The following is a 25,421-nucleotide window of genomic DNA, read 5'->3' as shown; positions in this document are numbered from 1 at the left end:
GGTAATCCGTCTGGCCCTGCGGCCTTGTGAATGTTGACCTGTTTAAAGGTCGTACTCACATCGGCTACGGAGAGCGTGATCACACAGTTGTCCAGAACAGCTGATGCTCTCATGRATGCTTCAGTGTTACTTGCCTCGAAGTGAGCCTAGAAGTAATTTTGCTTGTCTGGTAGGCTCGTGTCACTGGGCAGCTCTCGGRTGTGCTTCCCTTTGTAGTCTGTAATAGCTGGCAAAGTCTTAGTACCAAGACATGCAAATACCCCCCCTCAAAAAAAGAAACGTGGACGCCAAGTCAATTTCAGTGGCTTTTTATTAGTGCGTTCATTCCCCATTTCCATCATATATATTKATTTTTGGGAGAGGCTATATTAATTCATCCGAGGCCACTACCAATGGTTTCAGGTCAGCCTCCCAAATGGAACCCTTTTCCCTATAAATTGCACTTTTTTTGACCAGAGTCCTATGAGCCCTGGTCCAAAGTAGTGCAGTAAATAGGGAATATGGTGCCATTTGGGACCCCTGGTCTAGCGGACAAACATTGCCAGTCAGGTACTGTGGTGGTGTGAGATACCAGGGATCCCTTCTGATCTGGCAGAAGCCTCTAAGCCATCTATCTATCATGAAGCGGGGAGAAGTGGTGAGGCGGCAGGGCGGCTGCTGAGCTTGGTCATGACTACATCGAGAGCTCCATACAGGGCCGGAAATATCACCAATCCCTCCTCCCCCCCTTCCACTCCTCCTCTGTCCTCCCTCCCTCCTCTTCCTCTTGGGATGGATACGTATTTTATTCTTTATTTGTCACTCTGGAAAAGCCTTGTAATAACTGGGCCCACACTGAATGGCCTCGAGGCAAGAGGATAGTGCAGTGCACTGGAACTGTTTGTGATGGTGGTGGTGGGGCTGAGAGATTGAAGCTTGCACTGCTACTGCAATGAAATTAAGCATTAGGTTTGGCTGTATTCAGCTGAATCCGGTTGTGTATACTGCCTGTATCTTAGGGAAACAGAACAGTGAGCAGTTAAATGATCAGAGTATTGGAATAGTCTAACGTTATTCCTGTCTTTATCAATCGCACACATTTTGGAGTTGCCATGGAACTACAGTAAACACGCCAACCTGGATAGCAAAATACTTTAGATAACACCAATTTCGCTGAACACCATGACAATGCAACACCATAAACAACTTAAATAGTGCCATATACGTAGTTGGAAACAAAAAACAATTGGATACAGTCAGAATCACTGGCGTCCTTGTGCTGTCTAAGGGACACAAAGCATTGACAACAGCATACTTTAACTTCAAGTCGATACAACAGACTGCTGGTTATTTATACTTCCCTTCCCCTGTTCCACTAAATGCCCCTTGCCCTGGACTTCGACCTCTACATCTCTCAGTTTGTTGGTTTTGATTAGTGCAAGGAATAGAACAAATCCCTTCCATTAATTTCAGTGGCGGCTCCCAGTTGGGGATGGTTAAGAGAGTAATAAAAAAGAAGTAAGCTGTCAGGGCGCCTGTTTTGATCATAGGAGAGCATCTGGGAGAATTTTTGGGGGTGCAAAGGTAAAACCTCTGAAAATGGCTTATGTGGTTTGTTTCATATGGAGATGTGTCTCTATTAGGACGTTTTGTATTGCACTATCACTCGTATTTCTGAGGAATTAAAAGTAMCTAATAACAACAATGCTTTAACTTTCCATGCCAACCTTCTGGGAATATGAAATCTAGAATAAMGCTCATTGATTTCAGTTGAATGAAAACAAAAACAAACAATTGAATTCATTGTATTTCCAAGCTAATTGCACTTTCAATCAAACAGGTTTAGGTGGAGATTCTGTACGTTTTGCAGTTGGATAGTATCCTGAATCCAATATTGGGTCAAACTCCCTATCATACTAAAGCAAAATGTGACACGTTCCAGGAAACTAGTTGTATGTCGCACGTCACTACTTCACAGGAGAGCCATTTTAATTAACTTAAACTTTTTTTTAATCAAAATGCTATTTTTGGAAGAAATGRCTTCTGGAACATGTGAACTTTCATGTGCCTTAATAACAAACTTGCATGCCATCTGTAAATACGAACAAAATTGTTAAATTACAAGCCTAGTTGGTTTAGCCACAGAAAGTCAGCAACCTTCCCGCTAGCCATGATTGGCTGAGATAATGAGTGGACTGGATATGCCGAGAGATGAGTTCGGATTGGTCTGCCATGTAGCAGAGTTCTGTCTATAATATGAGCTGGTCAGTATGTGTAGGTAGTCCTTTATTATGCAGCTTTTTAAAAAGATATCACGTAGTAGAACTGCACAAGGTAGCTCTCCACTTTCTGGAGGACTGAGTTTTGAAATCAGTTGAATTCGAGTATGATAGCTAATGAGATGCTGAAAATTCTGGCGTTTGATTGCAAATATGCAGACAGAGTCAAAAAGAGAACACACAGAAGGCTGTTGTATAAAACAACTYTCTCCTGATTACATCTTCAAACTAAGGGCATCCGTGACAGAGAGGGAGAAGCATCCATCCATGTATATGGGTATGAGATGTTTTTAATTTAGTTTTCATTTCAAGTTAAAGTGAAACTGTTAGCTAGCTAGCTAACATTACATGTATGATCTGTGTAGTAATATTATTCATATCTGAGCCATTTGCTTTGTTAGTTATAGCCTACTGTTAGCTAGCTAACATTGAACCTGGTTGGTTCATTACCTGCAGATTCATGCAGGGTAGTAACATCATAAGTTGTGATTATGGTAACTTTTTTAGCTAGCTAGCTGCATATCTAAACAAAATACTCCATTATGCAATTTCAATAGAATGTTAATAATGTCACCGCGACAACTGTCGATAGACGTAGCTAGTAAATTTTCTCTGGCTATRTACTCTGATTTCAGAGCACTCCCGTCTGAGTGTGCCAGAGCGCAGAATAACTGACAAATTTACACCTGTTGAATATGGCCAGTGTCAGTAAACGTTGGCAAAAAAGTGTAATTAAATTGTTGCCAGCAGCACAGTTGTAGTCACCAATGCTCTGGATAACATAAAAAAAGCCTACACAAGCTCTGCTAGGGCGAGTAAAATGGTCAGATTTAGCTGTTCTCTCATTTGTGTCTGGAAGGAGCTAACAACCTAGCCAACGTTAGCCACTTAGCGTGGGTGCTTGAATCCTGTTGTTAGGGCAGAACGCTCGTATCGACCCTACTTTTCAGCCAGAGCGTCCAGTCTGTGCTCTGAACTTTCCGAGAGCCAAACAATCTGAGTTTACGAACGCCCAGAGCACACTCTGGCACTCCAGATTCAATTTACAAACACYCCCATAGTATAAGCCAGACTTTAGTCTTGAAATCTTTGGTTGTTTAGTACATAGCCTCACATGTGAATCCTTAAAGAGATGGTCGGGGCTAAAGCTTAAACAGGTGTGAACGATGCTGAGTGGGTGTAGACAAAGAAGAGCTCTCCAGTAGGTACCAAAATATTCAAAGGCCATTTTCTCAAAAGTGAGGTTACAAAGTTGATCAACTTTCAAAGCAGAATTACTTTCCCATTGTTCCTCAACTGTAGTGTATGATATACCATTTTCTAGCTCTGAGTCTCTAATTTTATCAAATGTAAAAACACTACGGTAGGTCATAAATGTGGGTCTAATAGTATCCATTATCTGTGTCATGACTGATTATTTTACAATCGGTTTAATTTAGCAAGCCAACACATTTCAACTAAAGCGTAATACAATATACTGTGTATGTAGTAGTAGGGTGCAATTATGGGTCCACTAATTAATGTTGCGCAATTCCAGTGACCTTCTATACACCTTCAGCATTTGTATTATTATTTAGACAGTACAGAAACAGCAGGGGAAGCCAAAGTAATATACTGTAATATACTGTATGCTCTCTAATATACGGTATGCTTGGTGTCAGAGGTGTTACCACATGCTTCAGCAAGTTTTACAAAAGACTACACCTTTGCTTTACACAATAGTAAACATCATGTTATGACAGCTACACTATGAACAAAAAAACAGCCAGTCATAAACAAATATAGCACTATCAAACAGAGGACCTTGAAGTAAGAAAAGTAGGAAGAGCAGAACAAGTACAGTGTCCACTGCAGCACTGTTGTACTGTAAATTTCCCCTTTCTGTGGTAAATACAATCTGCATTGTTATTATCCCCATTATGCAATCACTATAAAATGTTCTCCATGATTCAACATACACAGTACACACATAAACACACAACACACATTTAAAACTGCTTCCCCTCTTATAGGCAATTATGATGAATTGAATCTATAAAAGTCCTGAGTTTGGCAAATTCGGGTGTAATCTATCAGAGGACTCCTAAGTTAGCTCTGCTGAGGAGTCCAACTGGCGGCACACTCTGTTAATGGTATTCTAAAGCAATGGAAGCACTTGATGCTCCAGCTCAAATTGAAATAGTATTTTAATGTGGAATATGTTCTTGTTATAAACATAATATTCCCTCTGTTGGTTTTATAGGCTAGTGATGGGACTGTTCAAGGGAATAACAGAATAAGCAGCTTTTCCTAATTAGGGAGAATGTTATCTTCTTAACTTCCCAGCTGGAACGCCAAACTACTCACATGGAAATATAAGACAGTTTTTAACATCCAGCTGTGGTCCTATTCAAATCGGCTTACTTATTTCACCATTTGAAAAATAAATACACATCATGATCACCCCCCGTAAACTTTTAATACGGCAAGTATCCATTTGGAATGGAAATTGATTAGCGTAAATTGGCGTCATGTCATTTGGTTTAATTATCTTGTAGTAAGTGCAACCTGTTTTGTCTGGTACTGTTTTGTGCGGGCGGGTATTTCTGTACTTCGTTAACCTACTTAACAAATCAGCAGTAACTTCGTATTCAAGATGACTGGATTGCTCCGTCTGTTTGGTCGTTTGACAATGAGCCTCTGCACACTCTTTCTATTCATTGGATCCTAATGGCAGTATCTTATATAATTCAAATAATATATCTTCAAATGAAAAGACAGGTTCATAAGTGCATAATAATGAACTCAGTCCCATGTGTGTGCTGTTGCCATCTCTTATATCTTTAACACACGTCATACGTAAGGCTTGACAACAATGGAAGAGTTGACTACAGTACATGAAGTATGGGGCTAGGCTACAAAAGCATGTAGATACATACACTGCCTTGGGTTATATAAGTGAAATTCACAATACTCAACAAGGTATTTATGGTATGCGCGACTTCAGATCATTAGAATGCTTTCGCAAAAAGCCACAAAATAGAAATTAATGGATTTCTGCAAATATGTAAATACCATGGGAGTCCTCTTACATTTGGGAACATCATAGTCCCATTGATCAAACAACCATGAAAAGGTAGGGTCTCTCTCTCTCAGTTACCTATGCACATCAACAAGATCAACAACTAATGCTAGTCAGAGCGAGATAAGCTAAAATCTAATGAGGGAACATTAGCTAAACCCTCTCAAGTTTTTTAAGCTAGTTGGCGATCAAAATTGCACTTAAACAATGGGGAATAGTAGCTTGATCGTCCTTCTGCAGCTTGTCTGCCAATTCATTGCTTGTGTCACGTTCGTTTGTAGAGATGGACCAAGGCGCAGTGAATGTAGAGTTCCACATAATTTATTATAAAGTGAAACTTAGCAAAACAAACAATAAACGAACAACAAACCGTGACTACAGAGGTGCACTACTCAAAACAAAACAATGTCCCATAACCCACAGGTGGAAAAAAATGCTACTTAAGTATGATCCCCAATTAGAGACAACGATAGCCAGCTGCCTCTAATTGGGAATCATACCAAAACCCCAACATAGAAAAAACAACCTAGAACCCCATATAGAAAATACAAAATATACTAACCCCCCAGTCACGCCCTGACCTAGTCCACCATAGAAAATAAAGGCTCTCTATGGTCAGGACGTGACAGCTTGTCCCAACCCATGTTTTTACAACTGAATGGGAACTTGCCTGCTAACCAAACGACACCTGCCTCTCTAGCTGTAGCCACTGAAAAACAATATTAAGGGAAAAAGTCAGTCACTGACCCACTCATGCAATGACATGACATCTTCCCTGCAGCTAGCTAGCTAGATAACATTAGGCTCTGTGTTTTTAGCTTGCTAAATAAATAGCTAACTAGATAAATAGATACACTAGCCCAGGTGTATCAAACTCAATTAGCATATTGAAAAAACACAATAAATTTTGCGTGCCAGACATAGCCTCTTTGTTTTTACAACCCCCCCAAACTGGCCATTGTTTTATTAGAAAAAATATAATGTCCACTTATGTACTTAGAATACTGTATAGAGCATTTTAACATATTAAAACAAAAGGAGATAAATCATATTATCACAGCCTTTGCTGCCATGCTTGCAGATTGTATAATATGCTGCGACCCTAATCAAAAAATATTTAGTAAATATTTAGAAAATGGCTGTGTTTTTCTGTGGCTATGTACTGAGCTAACATAATTGTTTGGTGTGCTTTCCCCGTAAATCCTTTTTGAAATCAGACATGTTGGCTGGATTCACAACATGTGTAGCTTTAATTTGGTGTCTTTCATGTGTGATTTCATGAAATTGACTCAAATGTAATTGTCATGGACATGTCTAACTTGGATCAGCCTCTCAGAATAGCACTAAAAACAAACAAGGGGGGGGATGCAAATAGCCTGGGTAGCCATTTGATTAGCTGTTCAGGAGTCTTATGGCTTGGGGGTAGAAGCTGTTTAGAAGCCTCTTAGACCTAGACTTGGCACTCCAGTACCGCTTGCCATGCGGTAGCAGAGAGAACAGTCTATGACTAGGGTGGCTGGAGTCTTTGACAATTTTTAGGGCCTTCCTCTGACACCGCCTGGTATAGAGGTCCTGGATGGCAGGTAGCTTGGCCTCAGTGATGTACTGGGCCGTTCGCACTACCCTCTGTAGTGCCTTGCGGTCGGATGCCGAGCAGTTGCCATACCAGGCAGTGACGCAATCAGTCAGGATGCTCTCGATGGTGTAGCTGTAGAACCTTTTGAGGATCTGAGGACCCATACCAAATCTTTTCAGTCTCCTGACGGGGAATAGGATTTGTCGTGCCCTCTTCATCACGGTCTTGGTGTGCTTGGACCATGTTAGTTTGTTGGTGATGTAGCCACCAAGGAACTTGAAGCTCTCAACCTGCTCCACCGCAGCCCCGTCAAGGAGAATGGGGGCYTGCTCGGTCCTCTTTTTCCTGTAGTCCACAATCATCTCCTTTGTCTTGATCACGTTGAGGGAGAGGTTGTTGTCCTGGCACCACATGGCCAGGTCTCTGACCTCCTCCCTATAGTTTGTCTTGTCYTTGTCAGTGATCAGGCCTACCAGTGTTGTGTCATCGGCAAACTTAATGATGGTGTTGGAGTCGTGCCTGGCCGTGCAGTCATGAGTGAGCAGGGAGTAAAGAAGGAGGACTGAGCACGCACCCCTGAGGGGCCCCTCTGTTGAGGATCAGCGTTGTGGATGTGTTGTTACCTACCCGTACCACCTGGGGGCGGCCCATCAGGAAGTCCAGGATCCAGTTGCAGAGGGAGGTGTTTAGTCCCAGGGTCCTTAGCTTTGTGATGTGCTTTAAGGGCACTATAGTGTTGAACGCTGAGCTGTAGTCAATGAATAGCATTCTCACATAGGTGTTCCTTTTGTACAGGTGGGAAAGGGCAGTGTGGKCTGCAATAGAGATTGCATTATCTGTGGATCTGTTGGGGCGGTATGCAAATTGGAGTGGGTCTAGAGTTTCTGGGATAATGGAGTTCATGTGAGCCATGACCAGCCTTTCAAAGCACTTCATGGCTACAGACGTGAGTGCTACAGGTCGGTAGTCATTTAGGCAGGCTACCTTAGTGTTCTTGGGCACAGGCACTATGGTGGTCTGCTTAAAACATGTTGGTATTACAGACTCGGACAGGGAGAGGTTGAAAATGTCAGTGAAGACACTTGCCAATTGGTCAGCGCATGCTCGCAGTACACGTCCTGGTAATCCATCTGGCCCTGTGGCCTTGCGAATGTTGACCTGTTTAACTTCTCTAAGGTAGGGGGCAGCATTCTGAATTTTGGATGAAATGCATGCCCAAATTAAACTGCCTGCTTCTCGGGCCCAGAAGATATGATATGCATATAACTGGTAGATTTGGATAGAAAACACTCAAAAGTTTCAAAAACTGTTAAAATAGTGTCTGTGAGTATAACAGAACTGATTTGGCAGGCGAAAACCTGAGAAATCCATCAGGAAGTAGTTTTTTTTTGGTTTTGTAGTTTTTTATTCAATGCCATTACAGTATCCATTGACTTAGGACTGGGACAGCGGAGGAACTTCTCCAGCTCTTGGCTGGCCCGCWATGTTTTRCCATTTGACTGTGGGTGGAACCCCGAGGAGAGACTCACCGATGCCCCCAACAGGGAGTAGAATGTTTTCCAATACCGTGCGACGAATTGGGGCACACGTTCTGAGACAATATCCTGGGGAAGTCTGTGTATTCGAAAGACATGGGTAATCATGAGATCAGCGGTCTCCTTCGCTGAGGGCAACTTGGGTAAGGAGATGAAATGGGCTGCCTTGGAAAACCGATCGATGACCACTAGGATAGTGGTAAGCCCTTGGGATGGGGGAACCCTGTGATAAAGTCTACGGACATGTGGGACCAAGAAGGCTGGGGATGGGCAGAGGTTGGAGCAACCCAGCCGGTCGCTGTTGTGAGGACTTGCTTTAGGCACAGGTGGAGCAGGCCGTAATGAAGGATCTCACATCCTCAATCATGTTGGGCCACCAGAATTTCCACCTCAGGAACTCCAGTGTCCGATTAACCCCTGGATGTGTGTCCCCATTGTAGAACTCAGGAACGGGCTGATCACGGAACATAAAGTATGTTAGTGGGACCCCCACCAGCATCAGGTTCTCGGGTCTGGCCTTGTCGGACCGTGGTCTCAAAACTCCATATCATGGGGTTCACAATGCGAGATCTGGGGATGATGGGCTCAGAGTCCCTCTCCTCATTAGASACATCGTGTTGGCGGGACAGGGCGTCTGCTTTCTGATTCTTGGATCCCAGGCGATAGGCTAGTGTGAAATTGAACCTGTTAAAAACAGATCCCACCTAGCCTGGCGAGTGTTCAACCTCTTGGCTTCTTGAATGGAAACCAAGTTCTTATGGTCCGTCCAGATCACGACAGGACGAGGTGCCCCCTCCAACCAGTGTCTCCACCCCTTAAGGGCCCACTTAACTGCCAAGAGCTCCCGGTTGTCTACATCGTTATTGCGTTCGAGAACTGGCGAGAACCGCTTGGAGAGAAAGGCACATGGGTGCAGTTTTTTGTCCCCCTCGTTCTGCTATGAAAGGACCGCCCCTGCTCCGGTGTCCGAGGCGTCCACCTCTACCACGAAGGGACGGGTAGGATCAGGATGGACGAGGATGGGTTCAGAGGTGAAATGTCCCTTGATCTTCCCGAATGCCCTGTCAGCCTCGGGGGTCCAGCAAAAACGGTTCTGGGACTTGCGGGTTAGGTGCGTGAGAGGCGCTGCACCAAAGTTGTGTATAAAATGCCTGTAAAAATMTGCAAACCCGAGGAACCGCTGGACTTGTTTGAGTGAGGCGGGACGCGGACAGTCGGTGACCGCCCTCACCTTTACAGGGTCAATTTGGATGCTGGCGGTAGAGGAAAGAAACTTGGGATACATGGAACTCACACTTCTCTATCTTGATGTATAGTTGACTCTGCAGGAGGCATCTCAGGACTTGCGGARGTGCAGGATGTGTTCCGGATGGGTCTTGGAGAAGATCAGGATGTTGTTGAGGTAAACAAAGATGAACCGATTCAACATATTCCTAAGCGTGTCATTGACCAATGCTCGGAAGACTGCCGGTGAGTTTGATAATCCGAAGGGCATGACTAAATATTCATAGTGGCCACTCGGGGTGTTAAAGGCAGTCTTCCATTCATCTCCCTCCCTGATCCTCACCAGATTGTAAGCGTTGCGGTGGTCCAGTTTGGTGAAGAATTGGGCCCCATGGGCCAACTCCAAGGCGGCTGACATCAGGGGTAGGGGGTAACGATTCTTAATCATAATCCTGTTCAGCCCTCTAATCGATGCAGGGACGCAGACCTCCATCCTTCTTTCCCATGAAGAAGAAGCCTGCACCAGCTAGGGATGTGGAGGAGCGAATGAAACCTGCCTCCAGCGACTCCCGGATGTWATTGTCCATGACTGCTGCTTCAGGGGTCGAGAGGGAGTACAGACAGCCCCGGAGAGGGGTGGAGCTGGGTAGAAGTTCTATGGCGCAGTCGTATGGACGATGAGGAGGGAGGGTGGTGGATTGCCTCTTACTGAAGGCCTGACCGGAGGTATAGTACTCGGGAGGAAGAGCGGAAAAGTCTTGGTTTTCAATGCATGCCAGGCAACAGGGCGAGGCTCTTGATGGGGATATTAGGCATTTAGTCTGGCAGTTCTTACTCCAATCTAGTAGGTGTTCCGTGGACCGGGAGAATAGTGTGTTATGTAGCACTAGCCAGGGGTACCCTAGGATAAMGGGGTTCTCGGCAGCAGTGATCAAAAGAAAACTAAGAGTCTCTGAGTGGTTCACCCCAACCTGCAGTTGAATGGGCTTGGACTGATATCCCACCTGGCCGGAGCCAATGGGGCGTCCATCGAGGGCTTGAATCTGTAGAGGGATGGGACATTTCATGCAGGGGATTTGTAATTCTCTGGCGAAGTCAGAGCCCCGGAGTCCACAAAGGCTTGAATGTGGTGCTGACGGTTGTCCCAATGGATGGTTGCGGGTAGTGTCAGACGGTGATCGGGTAGCTGGGGTGTAACTGCACAGCTCAGCAGGGTCTCCCATTGTCCTGGCGATCCCCAGCATTTCCCGTCATCTCTGGGCATTTACATTTACATTTAAGTCATTTAGCAGACGCTCTTATCCAGAGCGACTTACAAATTGACATGTAGAACGGAGACTTACATGGGCATGTAGAACGGAGATGGCCGAGAGCGCCACAGTAGAGGCAGCAGCCATCGCGCATGAGTCCATGGGTATATGTTGAGACAGAAGCTTGCTGTGACATGGTGAGGTTGGACCAAGGTGCAGAGAAGAGACCAGACGAGGAATCAGTGGTTAAGGATAAACATAATACTTTAAAAGAAAACTAAGAAAATCCAGCCATGTGTAATATTGGTGTAAAGGTTAAATAAAAAGTTAATGCAGTCACTATCTCGTGCACTCAGGAACAAGTCCGTGCCCTCTTTTATATTCTATTTAGATTCAGATTTTGTTAAAGGTGTAACACTCATAACGTTCAGTATCCTGTATCTTAAGAGCACACAATGTCAGGTATGAAATGTAGACGTGGGAGAGAAACACAACCGCTGTCATTATTTCCAAAGGATGCTGTATTGGGATATGTGCACTTTTACATTTCAGCAGGGCAACTTACAGTAGCGGGGGCATACATTTGTCATTTTTTGTACTGGTGAGAATCAAACCCACAACCCTGGCATTGCAAGCACCATTATCTACCAACTGAACCACATGGGACCACACAGGACCACTTACACACAAAAAGGGCTTGTGAGGACTAGTAATCACTAGACACTGGGAAATATGGAAGTAATACATGCTATTAAAAGGGAAAACATCGGAAGGTACTTTAAAATGCTTATGGTTCTGATTCTAAAAGAATACCTAAGAGTGTCCTCGTACTGTTACCCAGGCAACAGACTACATGTATAGCTAGATAGTCAATTCTACAAGTTGAACGCCGTAATGTTGATTGAGACAGTTTTTGAATAATGATGATTATAATGTGTGGCATGAACATAATGTCTCCCATCAGTGCATGCCAAACGCGGATATGATGCAGTAACAATCTAGTGCAGTTACAGTATGGTTCACAAGCATTAGAATGACCTCATATACAGCATTCAGTAGAGAAGGCCTACACCCAGGGGGGAAATTGGGGGAGAACTCATGTAGATACAAAACGTAAAACCTGCCTCTGGGATAACAGCCGTAATGAGCTATAAAGTATTCACTGTTACCACCTGAATTTATTAAACTGAGAGTCTGTCACTGCTCTACTGTATTGTACTGTAATGTGCTGTACTCTACATTTTACTGTGCACTGTAATGTACTGTACTCTGCTGTGCTCTACTGCACTGTACCGTACTGTCCAAACTTGTGAAACATAGATGTCTACGATTGGTTCAGATTTGGTCCGGTCCGAAAAGGACTAAATCTAAACCAATTATAGACGTCTATGCTTGAGCTAAATCAAGGCCAGTCCGGACCGGACCAAATCTGAACGTCTATGTTTGGGCCAAATATAGGCCGTCAGGATGTCTGCGGATGTCTATGATTGGTTAGGATTTCAAGGCGGGTCAGGACCACCCAAAAAAAGACGTCCAAAAGACGTCGTCTGACGTCAAATACTTAGTGGGAATCTATTTTGGGTCTGGCAATGTCATTGTTATTTTCCATCATAAAACCTGATTAACTGCTCCTAACCTGGAAGGAAACTATGAAACGTGGAAAGAGGTAATCACTAATCAAAGCATTAACATCAACAAAATAAATATGATTATAATGAACACGAAGGGAGACAGAGAGCTGGTTTCAAGCACAGGGTGCAGCAGGTGTTTATTGTAAAGGACCACAGGAGGAGCCAGGTAGCTGGGTCCAGGGGCAGGCAGAAGGTCATACACAGGGGGTCCAAAAAGGCAACAGTACAGGCAGGGAAAAGGCTAGTAACGCCATCCAGGAGATCAGGAAATAGGTTGATAACAGGAAATCTGATAGGCTAAAGTACAGGCGTTATTAGTGAGGCAGGCGAAAACTATCATAGACAGGGGTGTTAAATTACGTGGAAAAACAGAGCTCCCAATAGAAGTGCATCACAAAACAAACAATACCTCCCAATGATGGGGTGCAAAGAACTGAACTAAATAGTGTATGATAATGACATACAGGTGTGTGAACAGGTGATAGGAATTCAGGTGATTGGGATCTGGAGAGTGAGCTGCGTTCAGGGGATCTACGTGTTTGAGAGTGTGAGTTGGAAGCAGACGTTACAACGATGGCATATACTGTGACACATCAGAATMTACTCAGGTCATATACAGTGCCTTCAGAAAGTATTCACACCCCTAGACTTTTTCCACATTTTGTTACGTTACAGCCTGCATTTAAAATGGATAAAATTTAGATTTTGTGTCACTGTCCTACACACAACACCCCATAATTATGTTTTTAGACATTTTTACAAATTAATAAAAAATGAAAAGCTGAAATGTCTTGAGTCAATACGTATTCAATCCCGTTATGGCAAGCCTAAATAAGTTCAGGAGTAAACATTTGCTTAACAAATCACATAATAACTTGCATGAATTCACTCTGTGTGCAATAATAGTGTTTAACAWGATTTTTTAATAAGTACCTCCTCTTAGTACCCCACACATACAATTAGCTGTAAGGTCCCTCAGTTGAGCAGTGAATTTCAGACACAGATTCAACTATAAAGATCAGGGAGGTTTTCTAATGCTTCGCAAAGAAGGGCACCTATTGGTAGATGGGTATAAATAAAAAAGCAGACATTGAATATCCCTTTGAGCATGGTGAAGTTATTAATTACAATTTGGATGAAAGCACTGTATGTACATCCCCACCCGTCCCTCCAACTGGCTGCATGCACATCAACCTTTTTGATGCCAAGTGATATAGCTCAAAGACTAACTGCTTTAGCCATTCTATAAAGTGTAGACACCGAAGGAGGCGATAATTGCGTAAATGTGCATACGTCTTCAATGTTTTCAGGGGGTACTGGCACAACAAGTGACAGTTTCTCTTTTTCAGTCACTGGGCCCAATTATGGCTCCCCCCAGTCGAGAAGAATCCTGGAGTGCGTGGAAAATAGAGCCCTATCAAAGCAATTCGCCACTTATCTCCTAAAAGACAGGGCCAGTCACATCCTTGTCGTATTAACATTTAAATTCTGCGGTCCTTGTAGTGACAAAAAAAGGAGAGATTGAGAGAGAGAGGGGAGGAAACTGTTGCGCAATAACATCTACGTGAAATGTAGCTCATTACAAATGCAAGCTTCCTCTCGCCTGATTAAGTGAAGCATAGACTCATAGATAGGCAGACTATTTTGTGGTTTTCTGTCCTCTTGACAAGATAGCGGTATGTTTGAGCACAGTGCTTTAAATCTACTCGATGTCAACCGTGACATGTTTCTCTTTGCAACAACGCTCACAATATGCAAATGATTCTGAAATGTATTCCATCATTCATGAACCTGCCTCCAAAACATTACATTTCTCCAATTAATTATCCCAAATGAATTGACAGCAATGTATTTCTATACATATCATTAGTGGGTAATGGTGATTAGGGAACAGGTAGTAGACAGATAATGAGATACTCATAAAGGAAAAGGATGCAGTTCACCAAGTGTCATTGGGGTTACCTAATGTCAAGGTGACAGACTGGGGATAGTTGAGAGAGAGGGAGGGTGTGTGTGTGTGTGTGTGTGTGTGTGTGTGTGTGTGTTGTGTGTGTGTGTGTGTGTGTGTGTGTGTGTGTGTGTGTGTGTGTGTGTAGGGGGCTGGGGAATGAGCGAGAGAGTGTGAGAAAAAAAGAGCAAGAGAGAAAGAGCGGGAATGTAATTAAACAAGTAATTGAGGTGAGAGGCTTGTAGGTTTTGTCTTACCTGAGGGAGAGAGGAGTTTCCAGGTGAGCGAGGGTTCTGGTTTGCCACTGGCTTGGCACATCAGGGTGACGTTGGAGCCTTCGTTGACCACGATGTCCTTCGACAAGTTGATGATTGTGGGTGGCACTGCAAAACACAGAAAATAACACTTGTTTGCTATTTGCTATGTTTGACCATTTTATTTGACTTTTTTGGACAATTAACAAAAACATACATTATTTGACCATTTTAATAGAACATTATTATTGTAACTTTGTTACCAAGAATTTGGATAAAAGATAAATAAAAAATATTGAAATATAAAATACTGTAAATATGACAGTTGCGAGCAAAGGAGTTCTCTGAATCTTGATATCAAGTTAGCGTTGTGACAGCTACATCAGTGTCTCTTATAACCTATAAGCCAGCCTCTGAAAAGTGGAGGAGCACTCAGAAAAAGATAGCCTTTCCTGACATTACAGTTTACCCTTAAAAGCATTCACTGCTGGTACAGTGGACTGAACAAAGAGCCAGAGTTATTCAACCATAACCTCAATCAAAATGTGACCGTGTCACAGGAGTTATTCCACCTCAAAGGGAGATAGTGTATTAAATAGGCCTTAGTTTGCTGTTTGGGCCATGGGTGCACCTAAGGGCCACCGTAGCCTGCTCACCATCAATACACTCAGATAAGTTCAGCTAGAACTAGGCCTACTCAAGTTGGGGGTGAATGTAAAGTAAGAACAAKGAACAAAGTACACTAAACATTACTATGGTTGGTTGGAGTACATTCAGATGAAACCATTTCTACAGATCATAAACAAGGGGTTTTAGAATGTGGTACAGAGAGAGCAAAACATGGTTGCAAACCACAGATGTGATCTGAAAAGTATGACCTTGAGCTTTGCTAGTGCAGATCCAAAGAGAAACAGCCAGCCACTTTCAGGAGTTCTTACCAGAACACACATTTCAGCTTTTACTTTACACCTGCTCTTCACTCAAAAGCTCACTCCTGACAGTGCAAAGCACTGAAATTCTGCAAAGATCCGGAAACTAGTCTTTGAAACATTTTTTATTCTTCAAAAAGCAGAAGCACCAGGAATAGCACCTTGACCTAAAAACAGTCAAAGTGTGAAGGGGAGCGAGTTCAGCAGTGAGCTACTATACAAGAAGGGACTTCTGCAAGCAAGCCTTAAAATGTATCCCCTTTTTATGGTCATGTGTAGATGGGATACAGCTTTTGTGAAATTGATGTCCAAAGTGGATGTTTAAAAAAAAAACTAACCCTAACCTTTACCTAATTATCCTAACCTGCTACATTAATTATCCTAACTTGCTGTATAAGTTCTCCTTAACCTGCTACCAAAACTCAATTTTGACAAAAGCTGTGACAACTTAATTTGAATGAGACATGGAAATATAGTGATATTGTAGGCTATATTTAAATGAGGCGCTGTATGTTCCACATCAGGAACTGGAGTGGTGTCATACTTTTTCCCCATCTGTAGCAAACTCAGCTGATTAAACTAATTGCATTCGCAAATGAAAATGTGTTGATTAGTTGGAGGTGTGTTAGCTGGGGCAAAAGTGTGACACCACAAATCAGGCCCCTGAGGACTGGAGTTTCCCATCCCTGTTCCACTTTTATTTTGAGGAAGTGTAATGGCGGACTGACAAGCTATTTACCAAGAACAATGTGCCTCACCTGTGATGCTTTTCATCCCACCAGCAAGTGACAGGCAAGGTATCTGCCAAACCAAAGAGAGGTGTCCTCGTGTTTCGACATCTCCAATATGTCCTGTCAACGGACACGTTTTGTTTTCTCTCTCTTTATTCTTTTTCAACTATCAAGGATTTATTTTCCAAGAAGACAGTGAAATGTATGTTTTTTTCTGAGAGGAGCCCAKCAAAAATGTGGGTTCAGTACAAGAAAAATGCAAACAAGACACAATTCACCTCATGGCTGATGTATTGATTGCCTTTGTGCTTTGAACACTATTTGAGAAGAGTGCAGTGCAAGGCCTACCTCTTGTCTTTGTGGAACCCTTGCAGAGAACAAAAAGGAAACAGTCAGCACAAATATAAATAAACWGTCAGTACAAATATACAAATAATCATATTATTTAGGGAGTCACTGGGAACAGAATGGCATGTGATGCGTAAGCCCGTGCCACTCCCTAAAATGCTGAAGCACCGTTTAGAATTTGTTGGAAATTTGTGAACTAAATGCGTGTCAAATGTCACACCATCACTTTAGTCAACAAGCCAGAGGAATATCTAATGATTTGGTGACTCTTCACTGAGTCCCCCCTCCCCCCGAGATGCACACCTACACACATACCCAAGGAGAGGTTGGAGAACAGGATTAACCACAGTGCAGCGCCCCTGGAGCAGTTTAGGTATTAAGTGCCTTGCTCAAAGGCACAACGGCAGGAGATGGTGACTAGGTCAGGACAATAATACCAGCAATCATCTGATTTTCCACCCACTCCCACCAGATTTTTCCTGTCAACAACCTGGGATTCGAAACAACAACTCTGCTGGCCGGCCTCTCTACCTGCCACRCACTGCTGTATAGTTCAACAAGCAATCAACTTCAAAGATTAGTACATTCCCACTCAAATAAATGTCCTCCAACATTTCCTTGAGGAGTATTGACAGCATGTGTTCTTACAAAAAAAAAAAAACATCTCTAGTACAGCCACTATTGAAGGCTATCAAATGCTTCTCAAAGATGCCCTCTGGTGGTCAAACTAGCACTAACTAGCATTAATGGTACCAGTGGTTCACACTTAAATAACATGCCATAAAACTCTGCAGCAGCATGCAAGCTTCGCCYCAGTACACTTCAACTTTTTAAGGATGAACCACTGTACATGTGCTACTGTCCTGTCTAGCATCAAGACTCACCCAAAACTGACTTTCCCATCTCTCATGAGGCCATATGGAAGGCCCAACAGGATGATCCAGAAGTACAGGCTTTGTACCAGACTATCCTGGAAGATGGAGAAAAGATGGTCAATCCTACCACAAAGCTGACCATCATTGAAGACAAAGTCTACCGAGTTGTACAGCGACCTCACAGAACACTCTACCAAATGTACATACCTGAACCTCTACGCCTTCAACTGCTGCAACATTTCCATGAAGACCCGTTAGCTAGTCATTAGGGCAGGTTCAAAACCTACAAGCGGTTGCAAGCATTACTATACTGGCCACATCTGAGCATGGATGTGAAGTTACACATCTGAAAATGTCAGGTTTGTCAAATGTACAAACAAAAAGGAAAAAAGACTGCTGGTAAGTTGCAGCAAACTGTGGTTACCCGACCTTGGGAAATGTTGGGTGTGGATTTGATGGGTCCATTTCCTAGAAGCTCCAAACAGAATGTGTACATGCTTGTTTTTGTTGATTAATATGCCAAGTGGGTGGAGCTCTTTGCCCTTCATCAGGCTACAGCTAGGACCGTCTCTAACATCCTCACGAAAGAGATCCTGACTCGCTGGACCGAGGTTCCCAATTTGTCTCTGATCTCTTTGAGACCCGCCAAAGATGGAACCTGAGACAGATGTTGACCACGGCCTATCACCCACAGACGAACCTCACCGAGAGGGTTAATCGAACCTTGAAGACAATGGTTGCTTCCTATGTTGGGACCCAGCACAAACACTGGGACAAACACCTTCACGGGTTTCYATTTGCCCTGAATTCTGCTGTGCAAGAGTCCACTGGAGTCACCCATGCAGAGCTGAACCTGAGTCATCACCACTGAGAACCCTTGGATATGGTGCTACAGCCCCAGCAGATTACTCCAGACTCTGCATGCTATAACTAGGTAGGCCATCTTCACGACTTGAGAGCTCTTGTCTCAAAGAACATGATCAAGGCACATCTCAAGCATAAGAGAAATTATGATAAGAAGAGACAAGACATGCAGTTCCAGGTTAGTGATCGGGTGTGGCTTCGCTCTCATCCATACTCAAAAGCTGAACAATTCTTCTCAGCCAAGCTCACTCCTAAATTGCAAGGACCATATACAGTGGTTCTTCCTGTAAACGTTGTCATACTGCAGTACACCTTGCAGGCTCCCYCAGAATTCTATGGCACTCTATGGTTATTTAATTGTCAGCCATTGTTACCATTAGTGCTAGTTTGACCACCCGAGGGCACTAGAGAATTTAAACTTTTTTGTAAGAACATAGTATATGGGATTGATTTTAAGAAGTGTAGCTTATTTAATTGGATTAATATTATACTGTTTCTATTCCAAGAAAAACTAAAAATGAAACCCTCMGGGTTTCCGTTAGGAAAATATGGCGCTGTAGAACATGACGGTCGGGAGTAGGCTACAGTACTAAGCGCATAACATTTCCACACCCTAATTGTAGTCTAACCAATACCCAAACGGAGATTCAGTGAAAATAAAAATCTTGTTGATTTATCAAGACCAGTCCCCATGCTCATCTCAGAGTAGCGCTGTCTTGACCTCTGAATTCTGTCTCTTCCATTAATTTTGAAAGAGTATTTTCCAGTAACCAACAATTTGTTTACCATCATTAGCCTACTTTGTTCCAATATTTCTGTCATTCAGTGATATTTATTCCCATAGTAATTCGTTCTGGATCCATAACAAAATAAACATCTGCATTTTGAAAGAGTATTTTTGTCATTATTTTATTAACGAAAGCATAAAGAGGCTGATGAAGAAATATGCCTGCATTTGTTTATTAGGCTACTGTGCAGTCTGACAAGTAAACATAGCCTACAGTACATACTGTAGTAAACATGGTAAAGTGCCTAATTCCTTACATAAGGGAGAACGGGTCATGTCCAGACTTTCTCAGTGACCGCAAGTACTCCTTAACTCTGTCTTTAATGCTTTTTCAGGTTGCATCAGTCATGGACAGAAACTTCTGAGACATAGTATTAATGATGAACACTAGGGTGTCACGCCCTGATCTGTTTCACCTGTTCCTGTGATTGTCTCCACCCCCTCCAGGTGTCGCTTATTTTCCCCATTGCATTTATCCCTGTGTTTCATGTCTCTCTGTGCCAGTTCGTCTTGTATGTTTAGTCAAGTCAACTAGCGTGTTTTTCCCGTACTCCTTTTGCTATTCTCCTTTTTTCTCGTCCTCCCGGTTTTGACCCTTGCCTGTTTCTGGACTCTATACCTGCCTGCCTGACCATTCTGCCTGCCTTGACCACGAGCCTGTCTGCCACTCTGTACCTCCTGGATCATGGATCAGATTCAAACTTTGAAGACCGAGATCGAGTCATTGAAGGCAGAACAGCAGAAAGAGAAACATTATATAAAGGCAGACATACGGGCAACAGCTGATGCATTGGTCCAGAGCCAGATCCATGATCTGGTTTTGACCTTTTTGCCTGTCCTTGACCATTCTCTTGCCTACCCCTTTGGATTATTAAACATTGTAAGACTCCAACTATCTGCCTCCTGTGTCTGCATCTGAGTCTCGCCTTGTGCCTTGATATAGAGAGGTTCACTGGTAAGCCACATTTGCCTCGGGATCCATCCCTGTTGGTATTCTGTGTCCACTCGTGGTATCTCTCTTCAGTTGCACATCCTTGGAATAGCAGAACAGCCTACTGGTCCGGATGGCCCTCGCTGTGCTTGGTGAGCAGTTGGTCAAGTTCTGTTGTCAGAAGAGGAATGGAAATGTCAGGGTGAACCGACAACCTGACGAACCCGCCACGTATGTTGACTCTTTCTGTCAGCGGTGGAGTTCCAGAGCTCACAGGTGTGTCTGGCATGGATTGTGACTCCATCTCGTTCCTCGCCCTCATTCTCCACCTGGCTCTCCGCCAATGCCGCCTAATGCATCAGCTGTTGCCCGTACCTCTGCCCTAATACAATGTTTCTCTTTCTGCTGTTCTGCCTTCAATGACTTGATCTCGGTCTTCAAAGTTTGAATCTGATCCATGTGCATCTTCCTCAGATGAGCAGAATGGTACCACCCTAAGCCCCCATCGATTACAGTGGCCCATGATAGAAACGATAGATCAATTAAGAATTAAAAGTTACTTCAACACACAATCTAGCAAAACTAACTGCTTTCTTGGCAACCATGCGTTTTTTTCCGGTGGAGTTTGTGGCGGGGAGAGGAGTACTAGAAAGGTGTGACTTTCAGCTTACAATAGGCCATAAGTATACAGCAGATCACCGGTTGTCCTCACTTTGATTATGCTGTAACAACACACTGTAGCACCATGACCAGGATCTCTAGTCATTTAAGTGAGCAGATTAGGACTTTCAGGAGGAATGGAAAATGTAGTACAGCCAATGTTTTTTTTAATCAATTAGTATATTTGAGTTTAACCWAAATATTTGTTGTATTATTTGTTCTGTCTTTTSTGATTAAACTGAAATTGCAACCAACTTTCTATGGCTTGTTTAAAAAATAATGATATTTTGGAGATGATAACGTTTTCAAATAACCTAAAGTGAGCGAGGAAAAAGTCCAATCTTGAACATGGGGTGAGACATTCTTATTAATTTGTAAATAAAGGCAGTTTGTTATTTAGAAATATTTATTTCTGTTTTTAAAGGGAGAGAAACCAAAAGCCCCCCTTCGCCTCATGGGTRTCCCGGTCGCGGCTGGCACGGGTATCGAACCAGCATCAGTAGCAACACAGTTTGCACTGTGATTCAGTGTCTTTGACCACATTGCCACTCGGGAGGCCCCATCCACAAAGTTTTTAATGCTGATCAATTGCCTTGCACAAAGTTTCAAAATACAGAGAGGTGTTGGCAAGAGTCTATTGTCCTGCTAATAGCCCATAATAGGCTATTATAATACTGTACATAGTGTCCAGGTCAGGATAACCAAAACTTTATTTAAGACTATCAGAAAGAATGTTGATACTTATTTATTTTGATCCAAAGCCATGAATGAGTGAGTCACTCAGCTTTATGTAGGTGCCGAGGCTATATGCCTGTGCCATGAACTTGATTATTTAGCAGACATCCCTTGCTTATATATATATTTTTTTTTTCTCACCTTTATTAAACCAGGTAGGCCAGTTGAGATCAAGTTCTCATTTACAACTGCGACCTGGCCAAGATAAAGCCAAGCAGTGCGACACAAACAACAGATTTACACATAAACAAACATACAGTCAATAACACAATATAAAAATCTATATACAGTGTGTGCAAATGTAGTAAGATTAGGGAGGTAAGTCACTAAATAGGCCATAGTGGTGAAATAATTACAATTTAGCATTAACACTGGAGTAATAGATGTGCAGATGATGATGTGCAAGTAGAGATACTGGGGTGCAAAATAGCAAAAATAAATAACAATATGGGATGAGGTAGTATGGTGGGCTATTTACAGATGGGCTGTGTACAGGTGCAGTGATCTGTAAGCTGCTCTGACAGCTGATGCTTAAAGTTAGTGAGGGAGAAATGAGTCTCCAGCTTCAGTGATTCTTTTCAATTCGTTCCAGTCATTGGCAGCAGAGAACTGGAAGGAAAGGTGGCCAAAGCAGGAGTAGGCTTTGGGGATGACCAGTGAAATATACCTGCTGGAGCGTGTGCTATGGGTGGGTGTTGGTATGGTGACCAGTGAGCTGAGATAAGGCGGGGCTTTACCTAGCAAAGACTTATAGAGGACCTGGAGCCAGTGGGTTTGGTAACGAATATGAAGCGCGGGCCAGCCAACGAGAGCATACAGGTCGCAGTGGTGGGTAGTATATGGGGCTTTGGTGACAAAACGGATGGCATTGTGTTAGACTACATCCAATTTGCTGAGTAGAGTGTTGGAGGCTGTTTTGTAAATGACATCGCAGAAGTCAAGGTTTGGTAGGATAGTCAGTTTTACGAGGGTATGTTTAGCAGCATGAGTGAAGGAGTCTTTATTGCGAAATAACAAGCCGATTGGAGATGCTTAATGTGAGTCTGGAAGGACAGTTTACAGTCTAACCAGACACCTAGGTATTTGTAGTTGTTCACATATCGTCCAGAGTAGTGATGCTAGTCGGACCGGCGGGTGAAGAGCGTGCAATAGCCGAGCGGCATAGGCAAGGTGCAGTAGATGGTATAAAATACAGTAATACATGTGATATGAGTAATGTAAGATATGTAAACATTATTAAAATGGCAATATTTAAAGTGCCATTGTTTAAAGTGACTAGTGATCCATTTATTAAAGTGGCCAGTGATTGGGTCTTAATGTTTAGCAGTCTGATGACCTTGAGATAGAAGCTGTTTTTCAATCTCCCTGTCCCAGCTTTGATGCACCTGTACTGATCTTGCCTTCTGGATGATAGCGGTGTGAACGGGCAGTGGCTTGTGTGATTATTGTCCTTGATGATCTTATTGGCCTTCCTGTGATATRGGGTGCTGTAGGTGTCATGGAGGGCAGGTAGTTTGCCCCTGGTGATGTGTTGTACAGACCGCACCACTCTCTGGAGAGCTTTGCAGTTGAGGGCAGTGCAGTGCCATACAAGGCTGTGATACAGCCTGACAAGATGCTCTCGATTGTGCATCTGTAAAAGTGTGTGAGGGTTTTCGGTGACAAACCAAAATTCTTCAGCCTCCTGAGGTTCTTCACCACACTGTCTGTGGGTGGACCCTTTCAGTTTGTCTGTGATGTGTACTCTGAAGAACTTAAAACTTTTCACCTTCTCCACTGCTGTCCCATCGATGTGGTTAAGGTGGTGCTCCCTCTGCTGTTTCCTGAAGTCCATGATCATCTCCTTTGTTTTGTTGACGTTGATTGAGAGGTTGTTTTCCTGACACCACACTCTGAGTGCCCTCACTGACTCCCTGTAGGCCGTCTCGTCGTTGTTGAGATCAGGCCCACTACTGCTGTGTCGTCTGCAAACTTGATGATTGAGTTGGAGGCGTGCATGGCCACGCAATGGTGGATGAACAGGGAATACAGGAGAGGGCTGAGCACACACCCTTGGGGAGAGAAAAAGGGACCAGAGGGCAGGCTGCCTACTGAGAATTCGTAGGCGATCGAATAAACCCCCACTTCCTTCCATTCTGCTAGTAAACGTGCAACCTTTGGAGAATAAAATCAATGACCTAAGCGGGAGATTAAACTACCAATGGGACATTCAAAAGTGTAATATCTTATGCTTCACTGAGTCGTGGCTGAAAGACGACACTATCAACATTCAGCTGGCTGGATATATGCTGTACCGGCAGGATAGAACAGCGCCGTATGGTAAGACAAGGGGCGGCAGACTATGTATTTTTGTAAATAACAGCTGGTGCACGACATCTAAGGAAGTCTCGAGCTATTGCTCGACTGAGGTAGAGTATCTCATGATAAGCTGTAGACCACACTATTTACCTAGAGTTTTCATCTGTATTCTTTGAAGCTGTTTACATACCACCACAGTCAGAGGCTGGCACTAAGACAGCATTGAATGAGCTGTATTCCGCAATAAGCAAACATGAAAACGCTCACCCAGAGCACTAGTGACTAGATCAATAAAAAAGTGGTCAGATGAAGCAGATGCTAAGCTACAGGACTGTTTTGCCAACACAGACTGAAATATGTTCCGGGATTCCTCCGATGGGATTGAGCAGTACACCACATCAGTCATTGGCTTCATCAATAAGTGCATCGATGACGTCGTCCCCTAAAGTGACCGTAAGTACATACCCCAACCAGAAACCATGGAATACAGGCAATATCCGCACTGAGCTAAAGGCTAGAGCTGGCACTTTCAAGGAGTGGGACTCTAACCCGGAAGCTTAGAAGAAATCCCGCTATGCCCTCTGACGAACGATCAAACTTGCAAAGTGTCTGACTCTTGTCGAATGTGGCAGGGCTTGCAAACGATTACAGATTACAAAGGGAAACACAGACAAGAGCTGCCCAGTGACACGAGCCTACTAGATGAGCTAAACTACTTCTATGCTCGCTTTGAGGCAAATAACACTGAAACATGCATGAGAGCAGCAGCTTTTACGGAAGACTGTGTGATCGCTCTCCGCAGCCGATGTGAGTAAGACCTTAAAACAGGTCAACATTCACAAGGCCGCAGGGCCAGACAGATTACCAGGACGTGTACTTCGAGCATGCACTGACCAACTGGCAATTGTCGTCACTGACATTTTCAACCTCTTCCTGTCCAAGTCTGTAATACCAACATGTTTTAAGCAGACCACCATAGTGCCTTTGTCCATGAACACTAAGGTAACCTGCCTAAATGACTACCGACCCGTAGCATTCACGTCTGTAGCCATGAAGTGCTTCGAAAGGCTGGCCATGGCTCACATAAACTCCATTATCCCAGAAACTCTAGACCCACTCCAATTTGCATACCACCCCAACAGATCCACAGATGATGCAATCTCTATTGCACTCCACACTGCCCTTTCCCACCTGGACAAAAGGAACACCTATGTGAGAATGCTATTCATTGACTACAGCTCAGCATTCAACACCATAGTACCCTCAAAGCTCATCAATAAGCTAAGGACCATGGGACTAAACACCTCTCTCTGCAACTGGATCCTGGACTTCCTGACGGGCCACCCCCAGGTGGTAAGGGTAGGTAACAACACATCCGCCACACTGATCTTCAACACAGGAGCCCCTCAGGGGTGTGTGCTCCGACCCCTCCTGTACTCCCTGTTCACTCATGACTGCACGGCCAGGCATGACTCCAACACCATCATTAAGTTTGCTGATGACACAGTGGTAGCCCTAATCACCAA

At 43.6% G+C, this 25,421-nt stretch overlaps 1 protein-coding gene across 3 annotated transcripts in view; it reads right to left on the bottom strand.

The window, feature by feature from the left end:
- LOC111981966 (opioid-binding protein/cell adhesion molecule-like) overlaps window positions 1-25,421 on the bottom strand; it is a 530,412-nt gene that overhangs the window by 26,840 nt on the left and 478,151 nt on the right. For all 3 annotated transcript variants that reach the window (XM_024013471.2, XM_070449352.1, XM_024013470.2), the window contains one exon: window positions 14,741-14,866. In XM_024013471.2, coding sequence (XP_023869239.1) covers window positions 14,741-14,866 — 126 coding nt within the window. The remainder of the gene's footprint in view (window positions 1-14,740; window positions 14,867-25,421) is intronic.

This window comes from Salvelinus sp. IW2-2015, linkage group LG20, assembly GCF_002910315.2.
Source record: "Salvelinus sp. IW2-2015 linkage group LG20, ASM291031v2, whole genome shotgun sequence".
Lineage (NCBI taxonomy): Eukaryota > Metazoa > Chordata > Actinopteri > Salmoniformes > Salmonidae > Salvelinus > Salvelinus sp. IW2-2015.
This window is presented reverse-complemented; position numbering and strand designations above follow the sequence as displayed.